The sequence below is a fragment of the Thermobia domestica genome, chromosome 18 (genome assembly GCF_964235325.1).
Source record: "Thermobia domestica chromosome 18, izTheDome1.hap1.1, whole genome shotgun sequence".
Taxonomy (NCBI): Eukaryota; Metazoa; Arthropoda; class Insecta; order Zygentoma; family Lepismatidae; genus Thermobia; species Thermobia domestica.
The window spans coordinates 19,357,129-19,380,024 of NC_137471.1; the positions used below are offsets into that span (position 1 = coordinate 19,357,129).

General features: G+C 36.1%; 1 protein-coding gene and 2 non-coding genes across 5 annotated transcripts in view; all 3 read left to right on the forward strand.

Annotated features, from left to right (window-relative positions):
- The window catches only part of dre4 (SPT16 homolog, facilitates chromatin remodeling subunit dre4), a 147,790-nt gene that overhangs the window by 303 nt on the left and 124,591 nt on the right, over positions 1–22,896 (forward strand). For all 3 annotated transcript variants that reach the window (XM_081746042.1, XM_081746043.1, XM_081746044.1), the window contains exons 2-6: positions 6,924–7,028; positions 8,504–8,659; positions 14,075–14,227; positions 15,617–15,763; positions 17,003–17,154. In XM_081746042.1, the coding sequence (XP_081602168.1) occupies positions 6,924–7,028; positions 8,504–8,659; positions 14,075–14,227; positions 15,617–15,763; positions 17,003–17,154 (713 nt within the window). The remainder of the gene's footprint in view (positions 1–6,923; positions 7,029–8,503; positions 8,660–14,074; positions 14,228–15,616; positions 15,764–17,002; positions 17,155–22,896) is intronic.
- On the forward strand, positions 18,998–19,063 carry LOC145676273 (small nucleolar RNA U54). Its single transcript, XR_014129368.1, has one exon. It is a non-coding gene; the product is annotated as a small nucleolar RNA U54 (small nucleolar RNA).
- Positions 22,043–22,110, forward strand: LOC145676226 (small nucleolar RNA U54). Its single transcript, XR_014129322.1, has one exon. It is a non-coding gene; the product is annotated as a small nucleolar RNA U54 (small nucleolar RNA).

Consider the following 22,896-nt stretch of genomic DNA (forward strand, 5'->3'; position numbering starts at 1 on the left):
AGTGTGTTTTTTCTATACCGATATGTGACAGAACTACGCATATTTATTCTTGAATGATATGTTAAAATGCATATTTTGTTGTATATAGATGTTAGGAGAGATTCTAAATTACTCTTGTGTAATTCTGAAGATATGTACAAGGGTAAATACAGATGTAATTCCGGAGGTTGTGAAATTTTAGATTTCAACTTTTGTGCCGTAGAATAAGTCCAGTATTTTCAAGCTTAAAACCGCTAAAACTTTGTCATTTATCAGAAAATTCTGTTTCACTAGCTTAGAAAATATTTTCCAAGAATTGCTTGGTCCAGATTCACTTTGAGGGGACTTCACAATTTTTCAAGTAGATATTGCGTCCGGAAATATGCTATAAAAACTACAATGTAAAAATCACAACCTGTGCTTGATGTCCACTAGTAAGCACGAATGGTGTCTAACCGAGACAGGGCAGGGGGACCCGAGCGGTAGTAAGAAGATGTGTCCGGAATGGACAGTCGCGTCAGCGGTGGTGCGTATACGAATAAATGAGGATGTTGCCAGAAGTGTTACGTCGGTTGATTGTTTAGCACATTCACTGCAGTTACTTATCTATACGGTGTGCTAAAGGCGAAATAGTGTACTTTGAGCAGGACATTCATAGGAACCAATTCACAATAAATAACAGGAGGAATTACACTTTTTTTTTATAACAAAATGGGTTCAAACTTCCCTAACCCTAAGTTAACCCGACTGTACCTTACCTTATGTGAACAACACCATATCCTGTGACATCACTTGTTCTTCTCAAAATGCATTCGTCTAAACGGAGTATGTTTAGTACAAGGGGTCCAGAAGCTCGTAAAAAACACAAAATTTACAGGAGAAATGAATGATGCAAGTATTTAGACGTAACATAACGTAACCAAATCTAACCTAACCTAACATAAACTAACGTAAGCTAACCTGAACTAACCTAAACTAACGTAATATTAGTAGAAATAAGCGAAATTCTATCATTTTTGGAAAATTATGCGGGATCCCTACACTAATATAACATAACCTAAACTAACCTAACGTACCCTAAACTAGCCTAACCTAACTTAAACTAACCAACCCTACCCTAAACTAACCAAATGTGAACAGAATTTATCAAAATTGTATAATTTTTTTAGAGAAAACAGCTGGACCCCTTCTGCTAAACATAGGCCGTCTAAACTGCCACAGGTGGCGGCCCCGTATGAAACACCCACATAAATCTGTTTTCAGCGTTGTGTTACAACTTATCTGTTCATACTTTCATATATCTTACTTACAATCACCCCTGTTTCATTTCTGGCCTTTACTATTCATTATAAATTACAAATATTTCTGATTTTCATGCTTCTTTTGTTCTTTCCTACCCCATATGCATAATTGTAGTATTACTGCGCAAAATTAGTACCTTAGAGCTGTTAAATTTTGCAAACTACACACTACTCATTAATGACAAACAATGCGGTTGCAAACTACACACTATTCATTAGACAAACAATCCGGCTAATTAAATATCATGTCTTCCCAAAGGGTGAGGTTAAATTTACATTGAAGTTGCACAACCCGAGCGTGACGTAATGTCACGTGGTATTTAGTTCAGTTTGCACACACAACTTTATTGATAAAAAAGTGTGTGCAGTTTTTCTGTACGGATCCATAGTATAAGTAGGGTAATAGTATACATGAGAACCCCCTGATCTGCGTTTCTTCTGTGTTCTATTACCACTTCTACACAGGGTTTGAAAAAACCCGGGTATTTTTGAAAAAACCCAACCCACCTGGGCCCATGTGGGTATTTTCGGGTTTTATTGTTTTTTTAGGGTTTAATTGGGTTTTTTCGAAATATTTCTATCTCTTTGGGGTAAAAATGTTAAAATATGATTTACATTTCATGAGTGTCAATGTCACAACTTGCAACAACTTTCTATTCACTGCTGTTTTGAAAAAAGTTTCGCCATTTTGAAATTTTATATTGGATCGCCGAAAAAAATCTATACAGCAAATTTAGAATGTCTTGTGCTTCCACCCTCAAAATATCAACTTAAAAAGTCCGAAAATTGCACCTTGTAGCATGGATACCGGCTATTTTGAAAAATGGACGCCATTTTGAAATTTTATGCCGCCAAAATCTATACAGCTAATTTAGTCTCTCTACTAATTTCGTGCTTCTACTTTGAAAATTTCAATTTGAAAGACCTAAAATTGCGATTTGTAGCGTGGATATCAACAGCGGCGCAAATTTGTCTTCAACATTGGGGAGACGGGTAAGACGGTATATATATATGCGATGTACAAAATATTTATGAAGGCGAAAAACAATGCTGAGGAGGACTACTCATGTCGGTCCCAGCTTCCTCCACAGGGGACATAAAATATGACATTATTATTGCTTTATAACTTTAAAATCCGACTGGCAATATTGAAAACTGTTCACAAGGGATGATCCAAATATGATCATTCCCTGTAAACAGTTTTCAATGTTGCCAGTCTGATTTTAAAGTTGTAAAGCAATAATAATATCGTCATATTTTATGTCCTCTGTGTGGGACTCTGGGACAACATGGGTAGGGGAGCGGAGTTGTCTTCAACATTAGGAGGCGGTCTGATTTGAGGCTTATTCTGGGAGGTATCAATTACATCTCACTTTCCTTTATGACAGTTGGACACAAATCATCACATTTCTTCCTAAAAGACACATTTCCAATCGGATTATTGAGGGGGACAGTTCCAAGATTGTAGGGGTTATGTCCCCATCATCCCCCCGGAATTTTCACCAGTGGATATCAGCTATTTTTTTTTTTTTTTAAAGCGCGCCATTTCGTAATTTTACGTTGGTATGCTCCCAAAATCTAAACAGAAAATTTAGTGTGTCTCTGGTTTGTATCCTGAAAATTTTAAAAGACCGAAAGTTGAACACTGTGTGGGAAAGGCAGACAAACTAACAAATGTAGATCGAGTCATCCTAGGAGCCTCAGTGACGCTCGCCAAATATGAATACCAAATAGCTATAAACAAAGAATTTAAGAACAAAGAACTTAATTTAAAACAAAGACATAATTCATCAAAATGTCTTAAATACTTTTCAATGTAAAATAAATGGTCTTTCGATGCTTTGTGCATTCAATTGCGGGAATTACCCAAGCACTTGTTGCAAGACCGTTCTTTTCTGAAAATTAATTTAAAACAATTAACAAAGATAGGCCTATAATTCATATTTCATAAAGTAAATGTTTAAAAAATGTCTAAAATGAAATGAAATATCCTCCAGCGTAAAATAAATAGATTTATTGTTGAAGTATTCACTTTCGATGCTTAGTGGGTTCAATTGCGGGAATTTCCCGAACCTTCTTTCACGACGGGTTTTTCCTGAAAATGCAGCTTGCTTTACTGTACATCGAAACTTCCATTAATACTGAAGTTTGAATGCAGCACTTGAAATAGTAAGCGTTACGTAGTCTTCGGAGCTCCGAGCATTAAGCTTCTTAATTTTGACAAGAATTTTTACGTTATTGCTAGTGTTGATTCTACAGAATGCTTATTTGAAGGCTAGCAACAAATGACTGAACTTAACTGTTGTTGGAAAACCAAATTTTACTGAATACTTTTGTTAGCATCAAAGGTAAGAAATAATACTAATAGTTTTACTGATGTATTTGCATATTTACTGTTAGTACCGGCACCTATGACCTTAAACCCGTCAACGTATGATGGATAACGTCCCTCGGCGGCGCCGAGTCAAGAAACACACTATTCACGGAAAGTATTTTCTAAAATATACAATCACTTACTTTACTTCAAATAGGCTATAAGCATAATCCGCATATTAATTTGTTCTATAATTATCTCAAGCTAAGGTGAGGTTTTTTATTTATTTATTTATTTATTCATTCATTCAGTGCATATAAAGTTCTTATGTTGAATATTGTTGTCTATCTTAACATGAAAGCATATAATTCGCCCAAAGAAAGTTTAAAATCTGATAAAAATAACTTTCAATGTGATCACTTTAGTTACACCAATAATATACTAACAAAAAAGTCAAAAACCCAGGTGGGTTTTAAGATGGGTTTTTTCAGGTGGGTCCAATCCTGCTTCTACATGAAATACTATAAATTTTCTACATAGTGCAATAGTAAGAAGTATCCATGTGCACAAGATATGCGTTAAATCCCCCCCCCCTTCCACACACACACACATAGTCATAGATAAAGTACAAGGGCACTACACATGCAGATATGAAGTACAGGTACGTTCTTTTTTATTTTCGTATCGGTCGATAAGTAAATAAAAGTCGCTTTGTTACCCCCTTTGTAAGTTCGTACATGCTCAATGAATAATCCCTAAAAGTATGAGCGTCCTACTCCTTCGGGAACTGATGCAGCTTCATGTATACTATATCCTAAGTAGTAGTAGGAACGGGTTAGAAGCCCCGCAGGGCTCGTTTTGTTCCACCTTGACCCCCATGATATTACAATAGCATATCTATCCTAAGTTAGTTAATAACACAGTGGGTTTGAAACATTGTCATATTATGCTCTACTTCCATCACATCTCATATCGCATTAATCCGCGAACACATACAGTCCACAATTTAACTTAAGTTTTCTCCCTTATTAATCACTCTACAGTGATGACCTTTCTAACATTTGTTAATCTCATTATCACATTTAGACTTGATTCTGTTCATTTCTCTGTAAATTTTGTATTTCGGGGCTGCCATTGCGGCAGTTAACCCGTGCATTCTTACCGGTAAAGGAAGTACTCTGGTAAATAGCCTTGTATTTGCTCACTTAAAAAAAAGAAGAAAAAAATCAATTTCATTTACACCATCATTACGATATTCACATTTAAGTATGTAATTGTTTTTCAGTTTTTTTTGTTTTTTTTAAATTTTTTATTCTTCGCGTGCTATATTTATCACGCATTCTGCTCAATTTTGACAATTCGTGCCTCTTGACAAAACGTAAAGACCCCCCACATATGTTGCTGTGAAGGCGAAAATCGAAGTGTTACATCAGTACCATATTTCAGCTAATGGCCTGATCACACACTGTCTGACGGCAGTATGACTCCACTTAAAAAAAGTACCAACAAGACGCAAGTTTTATCATGTCAAAGTAATACATTAAATTTGTTTTGTTTGTATGAATTTAACGAGAAACAACCGATTCTCCATTTCTTTCCTGTGAATTTTACAGTACCGTAGTGAGGGGTGACTTTGAACAAAAATTGAGCAAGTCTTAGGGTTTAGTATTTGAAACAGATTAACCCGTGACAAGAAAATAAAAATTACTGGTGCATTTTGTGTTTAGTACAATTAAGAAAATTGTAAGAATCTCGTTGTAACTGTGCCATCTCGCGGAGATTTGCTGATTCCCCAGATTCGAACATTATAAGTAGGGCCAGGAGTTTTTCGTATTTTGACGCATTTTGAGATATAAAATTTCTCATTTTGTTGCTAAGTAAATTATTTTACAAGCTCTAATGTACAAACTCTAATATAGGCCCAATATAAGTAATAAACAATAATACTACTTAGGACCATGAAGTTTTCTTTCTGTAGTTACTTCTTTTACAAGTCCAAAAGCTTAAAATAAACTATCACAGTATCTTTAAGATTGTCATCACAAAACACCATACACTGTATTAGCTATACAACGAAAACACCACATACCCATGCAAAAACACACACAATACATTAGCGCAGTATTTTCTTGCATATCTCATCTGAAAATTATTCTGATATGCAAAGTGCAGCGTGTTACATGTTTCCACATTTTATTTCATTTGTTGCCTTCTATCATTGATTACCAAACTGTATTTCGAAAAAAAAAAAAAAAAAAAAAAAATTGCACAATCAGTATTCGTTGTTGGAAGCCATATTGCAGACAGGCACAAGTTACTGAAATTTAAAATTTTCTTCCTTTTGGAAAATGTATTTTTTATTTCTGTATGTTAACAACTGAAATTGATGTTTTAAAAAATTCTCATTTTGTCGCGACTTCAAAATAACTAATTCCTTACTGAGTCTGAGGTAGTTCGTTGAATAACCAACTCTCGGCTTTGTTGGGTAAACTTTCGCGATTTCGCAAGTTGCGAAAAACTCCTGTCCCTAATTATGAGTGTTCACATTGCCATTTAGATGAAGTGTCGTGTCTGAAGACTACACGATCCAGCAATTCTTCATTGTCATGCAGCAACATTTCATTTGGAAAGTTGGCATGTAAACCGTAATCTGTAGGTTTCAGAGCTTGTAGCAACTGTAAATGATAATGACGTAGTTGGAAGCGTCTCCTTAAAATTCTTTACACAGACAATTGGACTGTAACTACAGATTCAGTTCTTACAAAATGTAAAACAAAAAGCTTTCTGCTCACTAGTCGCCATCTTTGCTTTAGAGCTTTGTAACAGCAGGCAGGGGAAACAGTGTATGCACCTGCGTGCGTACAAAACTGTTTTAGTTGCTCATTCGCGGCTCAAAAGTAGGTATACAATCCCGTACTGACCTGCTCACTGTGTTTCATATCATTTCTTATTGTTATCAAACAGATAGACCTAGCTTCTTTATTATTTAATCTTAATGTCTGTTTACTTGTATCTTAAGCCCGGAACAGCCGAAGTAAATAAGCCCATAAGCTAGAATGTTATACTTGATCAGTGGAAGAGTGTATATATATCTACTTTTGGGCCACCCTGTAATTGTAAGTTAATTGTAATAAATACTACAAGCCTTGAAACTCCGATATTCATTTTGAAACACCCTGTATTTAGTGAGTTAATTTCGATTTTTGATTGCCCATAATAATAATTACCCCTGATATTTGTAGTTTGTTGATGACAATAAAACGATAAATACTATTGATTTTTGTTTGAAAAATTTGAACCTTAAATTGTTTCTTTATTCTGAATTGCAGAATGCAGAGACTGCAAATGAAGATGGCTTTTCCAAGATGGATGCCCTGGTTTCTGCGGTTGGAGTTGACGAAGAAGTTGTGTACAGTAAATCAACGTCTTTGCAGGTACGAAAGAGGTTTTTTTTTTTTTTTTTTTTCCTCCCATTAAAAGTACTATTGCTTCTGTTGATGTTCAAACTTCTCAGAATTAGCAAAACTTTACCCATAGATGACACGTAAAGAGATGGCACGTCTTGAAACATACGCGAGTTCCCTTGTAGCTAAGCTGTTAGTGTACACGCTTCTGGCGTGATTCGGATTCCACGCCAGAACTATAGGTTCGCGTGTCATATAACTTCGTTGCAAAGGGACGCTAAAATCAGTGAAGTCAAGTTGAAACACGCACAACAATTCACAGAATACAAGAGGTATAGTCTTATATATCTACATATTAAAATGCTAGATTTATATGTTTATGGCTAATCCTTTCTACAGTGGTTCTCGCGAACCGTGGGCTGTAGAAAGATGCCCTTTTTACTTATCGATTGAAAATTTTGTAATTGTTGAGGTGTAATTGAATATGTAAGGAACGTGGTCGTTATTTTTTTTTAATTACATTTTTTAGGAGTACACTGCAAGTGTTGAAATTTTTTTAAAAAAGTAAAGCTTCATATACTACGAGTTATACATTCCAACGCCACATATTTTTATACGGGGTTAGTATTTCTCCAGCGTTTGTTTTATCGCCAAATGATAATGGTAAAACGAAGGATAACTATTTCTCCAGTCTAAGATGAATCTTTATTGTTTGGAGTGTTCTGTGTGCCCAATGAATACCATACATCACTGACATTATAATGCACTGTGTGTGCAATGTATTTGCTTATTACATACTGCATGCAAGAAGAAGACATACTGCATACAAATCATACATGAATTAGAAACTTCAACTGGAAGTAGGCTCAAATCTTGCAAACGGAGCGAAATACTGGAAAAATAATAATAATAAAAATCCCCTTTATGATACCCATTGCCGATTTTTATCAAGGCGTCTTTCACTTGGCTGTAAATGAACATGTATAGATGTTATGAGGAATGACAAGGAGATTCAAGCTCATATGTGAAGGATGCGCTGTGTAGAGCGCGCAAGTTCAGCTACTATGAACCGCACTATGGCGAAGTCAAAAGGAGAGTATTGTGTTTGACGTGTCGTCATGGACGGTAGATCAGTAGTAGAGCGCGTGTGAAGGTTAGTTTTGGACAATTGAGCCCATTATGAAATTGTGTGGGTCCGGCACCATCGAAGGGAACGACGATATAGCCTATCCAAAGATAAGACATCAGTTGAGAGTCATCACATTAAGATTAACAAAATTGGATACTGTATTCCTATGCATAATTTCAGAAGAAATATATATATATGACGCTAAAGAGTAGGTTGTTCGTTGCCAATAGGTGATAGATAAGTTTTATTCTCCTTGAACATATTTTTATTTATGTATTGTCTATATAAAAAAGCACAGTGTTAATTAGCAGGTTGTCTGTTATTTGTCTAACAGTGACACGTATACTACTTATAACGTCTGTTGTTTCTGTTGCAGATGTGGCTACTTGGATATGAGCTGACCGACACCATCATGGTCCTTACAGAGGAATCCATTTATTTCTTAGCCAGCAAAAAGAAGATTGAGTTTCTGAGACAAGTGGACAAGGATGAAAATAATGCCCCCACTGTGAAGCTGCTTATCAGAGATAGGGTAAATAGATTTTTTTAAATGGGCTTACTGAATTCAGTTAGAAACTTCTAATTTTGGTCTGATTTTTTTTGTAAGGACTACAGATGCTTAGCTTTCGGCTTGTTTAGACCCTTGGTCACGAATAGGTAAATAAGAATTTTCACTCTTGGCTATTAACGGTAGGCTAGGCACTGTCGATTGAGTAAAGAGCGAGATATTTGTGGCTCGAAGAAGTTTACTTGAACCTAGCCTATTCGTATGAATATTTTTATTCGAGGTTTAGTTTATATTTAATTTTATGATAAAGAGGGGGCTGGGGAAATATTAATATTTACCTAAAATATAAGGAAAGTGAGAACTAGTGCAATAAATTAAGCCTCCAAGGCCAATTTAACTTCATTTAGAAAAAAAAAAAAAAAAAAAAAAAAGAGGCATTTTTAAGACAAAACAGCTTTCAAAAACAAGAAAGTTCTCTCTACAAAAGAGACAGCAATCAAAAACAAATGTATTATTGTATATTGTATACGTGCAAAACATAGCCAAGTGATCCACTAATACAAGATAGTTACAGGGCTATATAAACTAAGGGTTTGACCACTACCATTCAATTTTTACTGAATTTCTTTGGTACTTAAACTCTGCGAGAAGACATTTCTGGAAGCTTTAGCATTATAAAACAGTCTTGAAAATTTAATCAACGTGCATAGTGTTACTAGTAAACACGAGAATGTTTTTATTCACAAAATTGATTCAATATGTAATTGTAACAATCTTCTTTACCATTGAAGTGGGTAACTATAACCACTCAGTCTCACTGTTTCAAACTTGAGTTTTGGCTTGCTCCGTAATTATAGTTACAGGTAAAATAAAGATATAATGGTTTAAGTTTTTTTGTGTGTAATATGTTTCATTGACATTCCCGTAGTAATAAATACTTAGTCTTACCATAAATACTGTCCCAAAGTTGTAACTACATTCACACAAAATGGTTAGAGATATTTTAATATCCTAATAACATGAGTTACATGGGTGCATTATGAACCAAAATCACAATCAATTATTCAAAAATGGGCACCATTAGCATTCATACAGTCTTGAAGTCTTTGTGACTACTAATCAATTGCTTTACGCAACACATCAACTGGAAAATCTACAGCTGCCTTCCAAATAGATCGATTTAAACTTTCAATATTCGGATTTACCGAGCGAAGTAGCTCAAGTGGTAGAGCGTTGGCTTCGCATTTGGAAGGTCACGGGTTCGATTCCCGCTGCCGACCATCCTGATTGGGGTTTTCCAGGGTTTCCCCTCAATCCTACCAGGCAAGTGCCGGGATGGTACCTACTAAAACAGGCCCTGGCCGATACCTTCCCAAATCCTTTCCATTGTTGTTATTGTTGTTATTATTATTATTGTTAGATATCCAGTATAAAATTGTCTCAGAGCTGTATCTGGTAATTGTTAAATAGATAAATAAATAAATCTCTCTTCTTGCAAGCCATCTCCTGAAGCTTGGACTACAATTTGTAGTTCAAAAGGTTTAGGTCCGGACTTGCAGAAGGCCAATTTGAAGTCGAAATGAAGTCCTGGAACATTTTCCTCCAGCCATTGCTGGGTTGTCCGTGCCTTGTGTGCTGGGACTGAGTCCTGCTGGTAGCTCCAGTTCTGTCCATGGAAAGAGTGTGTTGGTGAGATTTTTGACTAGTCTCTCAAGCACTGCCTCCTGGTACACTTTGGTCTCTCAAGCATTCTTAACTTTGGCTGACGTTTTTACGCCCTTTTCACAGAAATGGAGCTGCGTAGTTCCCTCGTAGATCACACCCCACCACTCTGACTGAGCCTTTTCACCACATTCTATGCAGGATGTGGCATATAATATATATCCTGTAATTTTGGACATTGAATATCTATTCAACACTCAAAATCTTTTCATTAGTGAAAAGAATTCGACTGTGACCATTTTCTGCGTAACCCTTAAGTAAGCATATTGCATTTAGGAGTCTCTGGCGATACAGTTCATGTGTCAGGAGATGTCCTTAGCGTTGTTTGTAAAAATATTTTCGATATATTTAGCTCATGAGCTATAACTGGCTGTTTCCTAACTGGATTTCGTCGGACAAGCGCCGCCACTGCTTGTACAGTCCGGAGCAAAAAACCTGCAACATGAGCATGTAAGTTTATTGTGAAAGGACGAAGTTTTTTGCTCCAAAATAAGTGTGCAGGGGAGGACGCCAAGGTTTATCCTGGCGTAATTCTTACCACTTAGACGTTATGTTGATTCCCTGCGCTGTTACGCGTACTTTCACAATAAACTTATATGCTCATGTTGCAGGTTTTTTGCCGCGAATTGTACAAGTTCCGGTTTCGTACTGTGCGTGATGTTCTTGTCGCGGGCGATCTTTCACAGTTCCAGTCTTAACAAAGCGCTGGGTAGTGCAGTAAAATGTTTTTTTTTTTTTCCTAATGTGCAGCTTCTGGAGGGTTTTGAAAATCTCTGGTGATCTGCCTACCTTGTGCAACGCTGTTAGGGCCACACCATTTTTATACTCGCCCTATTCCATCTTGAACACTTACAACTGACACCTTTTCACTTCTTCAGTTCATCCAGCAATGACTCACGCTTCACGATATCGCTCTTGACGCCGCTTGCTTGTATGGGCAGAGTACAACCATCCTCAAAAGTTGGGACATTATTTATTGTAAGACTAGGTCCTTGAATATCAGTACTTGTTCTCATGCCTAGTTATGGTTTACAAAAATGCTAACGCTTGACTACTTATTTATTAGTTATTGTTCAACTGTATTATCATTTAAATATCAATTAATATAGAATATTTGTATTTAAAAATAATTAGAAATAATTCGTTTCACACATTGTTCAACTATTTATTTAGTAAATAAATGCATTTCATTACATATTATTTAGCAGTTAGATTCAACATTACACAACATTTGATACCTCACACACGATCTTCGAAAGGATTACGGTAAAAATGAAGAATTCATGTTATTCAAAGATATCTGCATTTCTTCGCGTCCATCAGTAACGTTAATATGTATAATCGAGTAGTCGCATTAGTGATTGGGTACCAAATTTTTGCCAAATACAGAATAATTAACTTGGTTTCAGAACTTAAACGAAAATGTTGTTAGTATGTCATATATATATATATATATATATATATAATCGATACTGGAAATGTCTTGATATAAACATTTTACTATTAAAATGAAATATGAAAACTGTCTGACACTTATTTTGTTAATGAAATTATATGGGTAACCAACCTTACAGTGTCATTGGGTATATTCGAACGAAAATATTTTTGGAAGCTGCTACTACTTTTCATTTGTCGTTGCAGGTACGGGAAACTATGGATACCAGAAGCTCACACTTTATTCATTTATAATTAGCGTTTATAATTCATTTATAATTAACCCTTTAAGAACTATAGTCCCCGTCACTCGAATTGGCGTGTGGCATCAGCCAATAAGCTCGCAGTGCCCTGTTACTAAACCTTCAGTGACGAATCTAATCATTCATAATTGTCCACAAATACGAACAAAATCAATTATAAACGATTAGATTTCGCTAATGCCACACGCCAATTCAGGTGACACGGACTTTAGTATCTATTTATAGGCACTAATGTAGTGTCTTCATTATTTGATCAAAAAAGTACAAATAAAGCTTTTTACTTTTTTTAGGGACATTGTAGAACACGTTACGCATGGTTTCACGGTCGCGTCGAGACATGGGGGTAATGACATCATAACTTTAAAAAGATATTTGTTGTTAGGCCTATTTTTATTATTTTTTTTTTTGTCGGGCTTACTTTGACACCTAGAAGATTGAAATTTTGCACAAACATTGTCCACCGAGTAGTATTTATCAGATCTGCGTTAACACAGGAGGTCCAGAGGGAGAAAAAGGTAAAAAGAGGGATATTTTTTACTAAAAGTCCCTTTTTCGTGATTTTCCCGCCTCAGATACATGATGGGGACATGTAAATGGTACGTTTGAAAGGCTCTTCTATTCTGAAGAGAATGAGATACAAAAACATGACCTCCCGGCGGGAGCTCATGTGGTTCGGATTCCACGTTAATCAGTAGGTCCACGTCTCATATAGCCTCGCTGCTGAACGGGACGTAAAACACAAAATCAATCAATCAAAAAAAACATGACCCTAGGATAAATAGGTATGCCTCAGGATTTTTTTTTTTTATATACCTGAGATCAGGATCTTTTGTGGTAATCTGGGGCATAGTGGCGATCATTGGTAAATATTTTTCCCGCCTTTACTATTCAAGATAGAAACTTGAAATTTTGTACATACATGTAGTACACCCCTCAGTATTTTTCAGTTGATTTTCAGATCTCTGCGTTTACAGGGGGGTTTAGGGAGTCTCAAAATTAAAAGAAATTCAGAGAAAAATCCCGATTTCTCTTAAAATTGCCCGCTTCAGGGACATTATAGAGAAATGTGAATGTTACCGTTTCAAAAGCTGTTCTATTCTAAAGAGAGTGATATATGTACCATGATCCTAGGATAAATAGGCATGATACTGTAGGTGCTTGACTGAAAGTCTGTGATTTACCTAAAATATGCCAGATGTTAAAAGGATTAAATCATGATATATTCACCAATAAGCAGTCCTACCACTGTGTGATTTAAATTTTATTTTACGTTAATTATAGATCCATAAATATGTGAGTTCAGTGAATGCATCGAGTTTAGTACTTCAAACAGCTAAGAATGAAAGCAGGACCAGTTTTCGGAAATATTTTTGCTAGAGTAAAAACATATTGGCACTGTAAAGTTATGTCATTTATATATCTCATCTTATTTACTCGATAATTTGGCTAGCATTCTGTGGAATCAGTAACCAATATAGGTAGTCTTGCTGTGTGTGAGGAAGCTTCTCACTCACTGATTTCTCGTGTTTTCTAAAGGTTGGGATGTTGGCTTAGAGGTAAAAAACGTTAATTTGTAGTGAGAGGGGTTCCAGATTCGAATCTTCTTCACCTAAGCATTTGCTGAATATTCACATGGGATCCGTATTTCGATCCCAGCTCGCGCCAAGTGATTTTTTTTTGTGTGGTGGACAAACACAGTGTGTGTGTTTTTTCTCGGGGTTCTCCCGTTTCCTCCCACCTTCTTCATTAGACCATTTCGTTCATTTCTAATCATCACCGTCTCCTTTAGCCTAGCCGGCATAACTATGGGACGTAAAACAGAAAGTCATTTTTGTGAGTTTCCTTGTTTCCTCTTACATTTGCATTTTAACAGTTCTTACGTAAATTATATACACGTTACTCTAAAGGACATAATGAGCGACCTTAAAAATTTATTTTTAAATTTTTTTTCGACATTAAAGAGAAACAGAGAAATACTATAACAATAATTAACAGTGGAATTTATTTTAATTGTTTGCAGGGCGATGAAGATAAGGCCAATTTCCAGAAATTAATCGACGCAATAAAGAAGAGTAAAAAAGGGAAAACATTGGGTGTGTTTGCCAAGGATAATTTCCCAGGACAGTTTATGGATGCCTGGCGAGCAGCTTTGAAGAAGGAGCAATTTGAGACTGTGAGTATACATAGTAACGAAAGCAATCTTCTTTCTCAATTTATGGAATGATTATTGGAATGGGGCATATAAGTCCCATAGGGACTTGGGAGTTACATTTAGCAGCGAAATGTCATTTAATTAACGCATTTTATTAATCACACAAGATGCCTTCAAGCAATTGGGGTTTATAATCAGAAGGACTAAAATGTTTATGAACGTAAATGTCGTTGGGACTTTTTTTTTTTTTTTGATCTAGTACTGCCAAAATTGGAATATGCGTCTGTGATTTGGACAGCTAAATGTTTAAAAAAAAAAAAAAAAAAAAAAAAAAAGCTAGATAAAAATATTTAAAAAAAAGATTTCCAAGGTACTTATAAGAAAACAGAACAGTCTGCTCTTCTAAATAGAATATCGTACTCTTAACTTGTTACGTGAATTTAATTATATTAAACTTTCTGATAGATGTATCATTGCACAAGAAATATGTCTACGCAAAATAGTAAATGCCATATTTGATAATAGTGAATTTTTACAATATATTAAATTTAATATCGGATATAAAACGTTAAGAAAAAGAAATCTGCTGTGGTATAAAACATCCAAAACAAATACATACAATAATTCACCATTGGTCAGAATGTGTAAGCTGTGTAACAATATAGCACAAAGTGTAGAAAAATTCGATCTTAATCGTAATCAGCAAGCGTTTATAAAGTTAATCAAAAATAGATTTTTATCGGATAATGATACAAAATAAAATAAATAGCTATAGGCGTAATTATGGACTATGCTTATATATTGATATCTTTTTGCTTGCACGTATGTGTGATGTGCCTATATATGTAATCATATACGTAAAACTTCTATACGCGTATGGTATGTACTTAAATATGTGTATCTGGAAATATTCAGAAGCATAGACGTAACTGTTGCTTATACTGGTATTTATTATCTAACTTTGTGTGTCTGACAAAAATGTTTCTTGCCATTTTTGTATTTTTATTTTCAATTTTTTTTGCTAATATCTTTCCTTTTTTCTTTTTATCACTTACTAATAGAGTAATTGTTTCTTTAAGAGCCTTCTGTAAATGGAGAATTTTCACTGCTGCAAGTAAATAAAGAAACTATGGCACTGAATTCTTCAACTGTTATTTTAATTACCGCATCAATGAAAAGGTTAAATCATATACAGCTATTTTATGTTTCATGTAATCGAGTCCCAAGTTCTTTATGTAGAGCTTAGTACACTGAATCCAAATTAGTAAAGGTATTCCGAACTCGTTTGGTCTTGTTGATTTGTATGTATTTCTGTAAGTAATAAGAATTTAATATAAACGACGGAATAAACACATTTTTAAAATGATAATAGGCATACCTTATATAAATTCTCTTGTTTTCGAATAATAGGTTGATGTGAGTGCCACCATGGCGTACATCATGGCCCCCAAAGAAGATAATGAAATTCTTACGATAAAGAAAGCTTGCAACGTTTCAGTAGACGTCTTCACGAAGTACCTGAAAGATCAGATTATGGAGATCATTGACTCAGATAAGGTAAGAAAGTTAATCTGGATTTTAAAACAAGTTCGGGTTGTAGATGCCAAAACTAAGACTTAAGTTTTTTTTTTTTTTTTCCCACTTAAGTATATTCATTTGTATGTAAACGGAAATAATGGGCACATGAATTCGAAACAAGCACACACACAAATAGTAATAATCTAATATAAATCAAATAAAGAGTTTGTTTGTGTGTCTGTCTGTGTATCTGTGTGCGGCCAGGGGACCAGACGAGTGGACCGAGAGTTACCAAATTTTGGTCACGGGTATCTTGATCTACGCCCAAGACCAAGACGAAGCTTTTTTTTTTTTTTTTTTTAATTCGAACCAGGTGGGTCTCAAGGGGGACGTTTGCCGGGACATGTAAAAGTAGTAGAAAATGATCGATAATAAATAAGTGTCAAATCCATACTTTTCGCGGTCGCTGAGAACAATGATGAAACTCCGATCACATTAACTTCCAAATTCACCCCATTCGGCTTCAGGCCTGGAGTCACCGGAAGGGGTTTGGGGTGTACCGAGACGTGTAAAAATAATCCAAAATGACCGATATTAGTGTCAAATCCATAGTTTTCGCGGTCGCTGAGATCAATGATGACACTTAACATTAGCGATGACTTTCAAATTCAGTTATCATTGTATGCGAGCCGGGGGTCACCTGCGGGCGGGGTGGTTACTGAGACACACAAAAATAATCCAAAATGGCTGATATTAGTGTCAAATCCATAGTTTTTGCAAGCGCTGAGATGAATGGTGATACTCTCACAGGCGTTGACTTCCAAATACAGCCCCCATCGGCTGGGAACCAGGGAGTCTCAGGGGGCGTTTACCGGGATATGTAAAAGTAGTAGAAAAGACCAATATTTTTTTGTTCAGTTTGTCTGATCCATACGAAGAATGGGCATTTCAGGTAATAATAATAATAATGATGATGATTAATAATAGTCATGTATTCATAGGTAATGACAGCAAAAAAAAAAAAAAAAAAAAAAAAAAAAAAAAAAAAAATCCAAAGATGAGATATACAGCAATCGATAAATCTTACTAACTTAAAAAAATGAGTAATGAAACCTCATGCGTAGTTTTCGAGAAAATTGCGTAAAACAGTGAATTCGTATATCTAAAAATGGTTGCTGTGCAAGAACCAGTTTGTTTCAGTTTATATACGTTATTGTAATGTATTAAATGAAAAGGTAATCTTGATAATTATATATGTATATATATTTTTCCCTACAGAAAGTAAAACATTCGAAACTTGCGGAAGGTGTGGAGTCTGCAATCACAGATAAGAAGTATGTCTCAGGCGTTGACACGAGTCAAGTAGACATGTGTTACCCAGCGATCATTCAAAGTGGTGGCAGTTATAACTTAAAATTCAGTGTTGTAAGGTTAGTCCAGTATATTTCTTTATGCCCCTTTTCATTTTAATGATTTAGTTTTATTATTTATCAGAATTATTACATGACTTCGTGTCCTTCGTGCTCGAACCTCGCACGTGGATGGCATTGTTAGATATTCTTTCACCACTTGTTCCATTATATCACTAATTTCTCATAGTTTTGTTTTAGCTTAGACGGCAAAATCGTATGACGTAAACTCAGAAATCTTGCACAATGTAGTTTTTATTCATTATTTGTACCTAGCTAGATATTTCTTTTTTTCCATTCTTTGTTTCCTTTTCTCCTATACGAAACATCTGATAAATTTCTGACCAAAGTACATGTTATGTAATAAATAATAGCTTTATAGTTTCGGCAAAGTATCTTGTCACTGTTTACTGTTGTGCACTGCTTTTTCCGTACCTTCCAGACGGTGGAAATATGTAGTAAAAAGACTGCTCCAAATAACACTTATGTCTCCTTTATCAAAATTGAGTGTAGGCTTCTATTTATGAATGTAATACCTCTATACTCAATAAAGTAATAAACTGTGTAGAGTGTAGTAAACGTGCATTGGAACAGTGACCAGTGAGTGATCATTTGCAAACGGGTTCATTTTTGACAGAAAACTTGGTGCTTCACATTTTTTAATCCTTTCAATTATTTCTTACCTATCCATATTTCTCCATGTTTATTCAAATCCTCTTCGAATTGGTTCTAGGCTGAAGATGGAAGCATAGTCTTCCGAAAGCGATACTTTGGTTTTTTGTGAGTACTAGCCTTTTGCGTACATTTCTTTTTAAACAATATCAATACCGCAATACTGTGGTATTTTTCATAATTGCTTATTCAAATACTCTATAATTCTTTTCTCTTAAGCTTTTTCTATTCATATCCTTTTTTAAAAATACGTCTTTGTACAATTCGTGTGTTTCCTAATACTCGAACTCCTTCGTGGCTAAGGGTTAGCGCATGCGCCATTGGCGTGGGAGATGCAGCTTGGATTCCCGACGGGAGCTTATATATAGTTCGGATACCACGGTCAGTTGTAGGTTCACGTCTCATTTACCCTCGTTGCTGATAGGGACTCGAAACTAAAAATCAAATCAAATCTAATTTCCTGATACTGTTAATATTTTGATACCAAAGGCGAGTCGTTTTACTTTTTTCTGTAAGTTGGGTAGTGTACGGTTAGAGACAGAAAGTGCTAAGAATTAGACACATGCATTGCGAGAATTGGAAAAGAAAAGGAACCGAATTTGTTTTCTGTTCTTTACTTTTTCTTGTTGATGTGTAACTGTATTGCACCTATCAAAATAAAAGTATAGAAATGAATCAAAGAGTTTCCGGTATAGTTTATCTAGGTAGAATCTGGTGACTGTCGTATAGGATAATGTGTTATTTATAACCTTGTAGATATGGAGCTATTGATATGGATTCTTGGTTGTGTTATGATTCATAAAATACAAGACTACAAGATTCATAAAATACAAAAAGCACATGTAAGTGGGTATGTAATAACATTCAGATTCATTAACTTGTTCAACAGTGGGATAAGTGAACCTTAATTTCGCTGCAGTATATCACAGAAGTGTGATTACTGTAGTTTCTCTGGTAGCTCAACATTCAGCATGTAGTGTAGTTCCTACCTAATATATTGTGGCATATTTATAGTAGCTTTTCATGTACTTGGTACAAAAACAGCCAATATTGTTTCTAAAAATATTGAAAAATTGAAATTATAAATTGAGTTAGATATAAATTTAGTACCCTCCTCTATATTTAATTAATGGCTTTTCAAGTAAAGAGTGCAGTGGAAACAAGGCAGATATTAGTGCTAGAGAACTAAGGAGAGCTATGATGAGAGAATTGGCATGAATATAACTGTGTATGTGTTATACGCTATTCTGAGCTCTCAACCAATTGTAAACAAAATGGATTTTTACCTTAGTTTGTAGGTAATTCATGAGGCTGCGGTGGCTCAGTGGTAGGGCGTTCACCTGGTCCTGGTCCTGCATGGGGTCCTAGGATCATTCCCAGCTCGCGCCAAGTGAACTTTGTGGTGGACAAACACCGTGTGTGTGGATTTTCTCGGGGTTCTCCCGTTTCCTCCCACTTCCTTCATTCCACCATTATATTCATTTCTTATCACCGTCTCTTTTAGCCTAGCCGGCATAACCGTGGGACGTAACACCTAAAGGTTTTTACCTAGTTATATCATAAATACTGTCACAAAAATTTGGAATGGTGCTGTAGGCATCCGGAGTGGCACAGTGCTGCCATCTGTGTATAAAGTGGAAGATGCATGTAGTGTGTGTTTGACTGTTCATGACATACGTTGATATTGTACTGAGTTCTGATGGAGTGGGGTGATTGCGAAAATCGTGTAGCAGTAATTGCACTACACAAGGTCGGGAAGACAGCAGGTGAGATTTTTCAACCTCATGAAAACCCTACAAATCAGCAAGAGATTCGTGTATTGCGCCATACAGCGATACACCGAGACTGGAACGGCAGCTGACCGCGCAAGGAGTGGCAGACCACGAACGGTACGCAGCAAGAATTCGAAGAAATCCTGTTCGAACACAGTGTGATGACTGCTGAGATGAACATCAGCAGAAATTCAATGTCTCGTGTGCTCAGGAGTGACCTACATCTATGGGCGTATAAGAGACGGACTGGTCACTTTCTGACGCAAACATTAATGTTGCAGAGTGTCCTTAAATCAAAGAAACTTGCGGCGTTACGCCAACAATCTGTACAGAAAGATTCTGTTCACTGACGAAAAGGTGTTCACAATTGAGCAGATCTACAACGCCCAAAATGACCTTGTGTATGCCACGTCATCTACTGCAGCTGCTAAGGCAGCTCCAAGGGTTCAGAGGGCACATCATCCTGACTAATTGATGGTTTGGTGGGGAGTGAGCTACTCAGGCACAATCCAGCTGCATTTTTGCGAAAAAAGTGTTAAAATATCTGCCAAGGTGTACCAGGACACAGTGCTAACACCCATAGTGAAACCACTGTCTGCTACCATGTTCCCTGGAGAAAGGTGGACCTTCCAGGTCACAAAGCGAAAACAACACAGGAGTGGCTGGCACGGAACGTCCCCCGACTTCATTTCTACCGCTGATTGGCCTTCTAGCAGCCCGAACCTTAACCCGTTGGACTACAAACTTTCAAGGTCTGCCATAAACGGCATCCATCCCTCGATAGTCTGAAACAATCCTTGACCCGAGCAGTGAACAATTTCCCCATGGACGTGGTGCGTAATGCCATTGACCAGTGGCCGAACAGACTTCATACCTGCATCAAGGCCAAGGGGGAACATTTCGAAAACTGATAGGTGCGTCAGGTGTACAATATATCAATGTAAAACATGACCAAAATAAATTGTCTTGCTGTTAATACTCTCTGTGTTATTCACATTCAAACTATGACAGTATTTAAGATATAACTAGGTATTTCATTTCATTTCATTTTCTAATTAATTCATAAGTGAAATTAGGAAAATTTGAAAATCAAATGAGTCTGGGTGCAAAATCAGTGTTCTCGTTGTCTGTCTAAAGTACTGGGGTTCGAATCTCGCATCTGACCTTACAAACTATAGTGTTTCTAGAAATGTTGCTCTTTTCTAGGTGAATAGTGAGTTGGCATCTTTAAACAAACATTCTGATCAATTTGTAAAATTCCGTCCCATATGGGGGCCGCGGTGGCTCAGTTTGAGAGCGTATACCTCTGGTGCATGGAGTCCTTGGTTCAATCCCAGCTCACACCAAATGAGCTCTGTGGTGTCATGGACAAACACTATGTGCGTGGGTTTTCTCGGGGTTCTCCCGTTTCCTCCCACTTTCTTCATTTTTCCATTTCATTCATTTCTTATCATCACCGTCTCCTTTAGCTTAGCCGGTATAACTGTGGGACGTGAAATTTAAAGATTTCATTTCATATATTTTTTTCTAATACTGTAGCTCCCTCGTGGCTAGGGGTTAGCGCACGCGCCTTTGGCATGGGAGACGAAGCTTGGATTTCCAGCCGGAGTTTATATATAGTTCGGATACCAAGGTCAGTTGTAGGTCCCGTCTCATTTACCGTCGTTGCTGATAGGGACTCTAAACTGAAAATAAAATCAAATATAATTTTCTGATACTGTTAATATTTTGATATCAAAGGCGAGTCGTTTTACTTTAAGTTCGGTAGTGTACGGATAGAGACAGAAAGTGCTAAGAATTAGACACATGCATTGCAAGTCTGATCTTCCCGAGGAAAATTTTGGAAATTAGATAATCCTGAAATTTGAAGTTTTAGGTATTTTTGAATGAAATTGAATTTTTGTATTTTTTTTTTTTTTCTACAGTGGAAAATATATATTCTTGAGTGAGAGTATGGTGCGTAACCACAGAGATTCTAATGTTCTAACCCTTGATCTAAGTTCTCGTGACGCCATTCTAAACGCTGACTATTTGTGATATAAGAAGTTCGAAAATTTTTAGCTGAAAATACGATGGAGGTACGCTCTTTAATTTCTCACTTAAAAAATCCTCAGTACTACAATACTAGTGGTCAACTCAAAGATGACACGTTAAGAATGTTTGATGGTATAACCAGTACTACATTTTCCAGTATTTTAGTTAATAGCATAATGGACATTACTGAGAAGGAGGGCTAGTGGGGAGGGGAAGGGGGAAGAATCTCGAGCAGAAGATTGACCTCCTAGGTTCTCTATAGCTTCGCCATTGCTTGGTACGAAAGCAGTCAATATTTCCCCTGAAATTATTGTAAAAATGAGATTATAAATTTAGTTACAGGTATAAATCTGATTGTCTCTTCTATATTTATTATTTTGAGTAGGAATGCGGTGGAACAAGGCTGATAATAATGTTAAATAAACGAAGGAGAGTTATGATGAGAGAATTTTCATGAATTTAACTCTGTGTATGTTTTATACGCTATTCTGAGCTCTCAATACATTCCAAGATTTCATTTCATATTTTTTTTCTAATACTGTAGCACCCTCGTGTCTAGGGGTTACCGCACGCGCCCTTGGCATGAGAGACCTATCTTGGATTCCCGGCGGGAGCTTATATATAGTTCGGATACCACGGTCAATTGTAGATCCATGTCTCATTTACCCTCGTTGCTGATAGGGACTCTAAACTAAAAATCAAATAAAATCCAATTTTCTGATACTGTTAATATTTTGATACCAAAGGCGAGTCTTTTCACTTTTTCTTTAAGTTCGCTAGTTTACGGTTAGAGACAAAAAGTGCTAAGAATTAGGCACATGCATTGCAAGAATTGGAAAAGAAAAGGAACCGAATTTGTTTTCTGTTCTTTACTTTTTCTTGTTGATGTGTAACTGTATTACACCTATCAAAATAAAAGTATAGAAGTGAATCAAAAAGTTTCCGTTATAGTTTATCTAGGGTAGAATTTGCTGGCTGTTGTATAGGATAATGTGGGTTATTTAAAACCTTGTAGATATAGAGCTATTGATATGGATTCTTGGTTGTGTTATGATAGTAGTATGGAGCATAGCAATGACAATATGTGTGATGTGTCGTTACAGGTAGTTCTGATAGGTTTTTCCCGTATTACTGTTGTTTATTATTTTATTTTCACGTTTTCACATTTTTTTTAAATTTCTGACTCGTAAAATGCGAAACTAATACATGAATCACATGTAAGTGAGTATGTAATAATATTCAGATTCATAAACTGGTTCAGTAAAGGGATAAGTGAACCTTAATT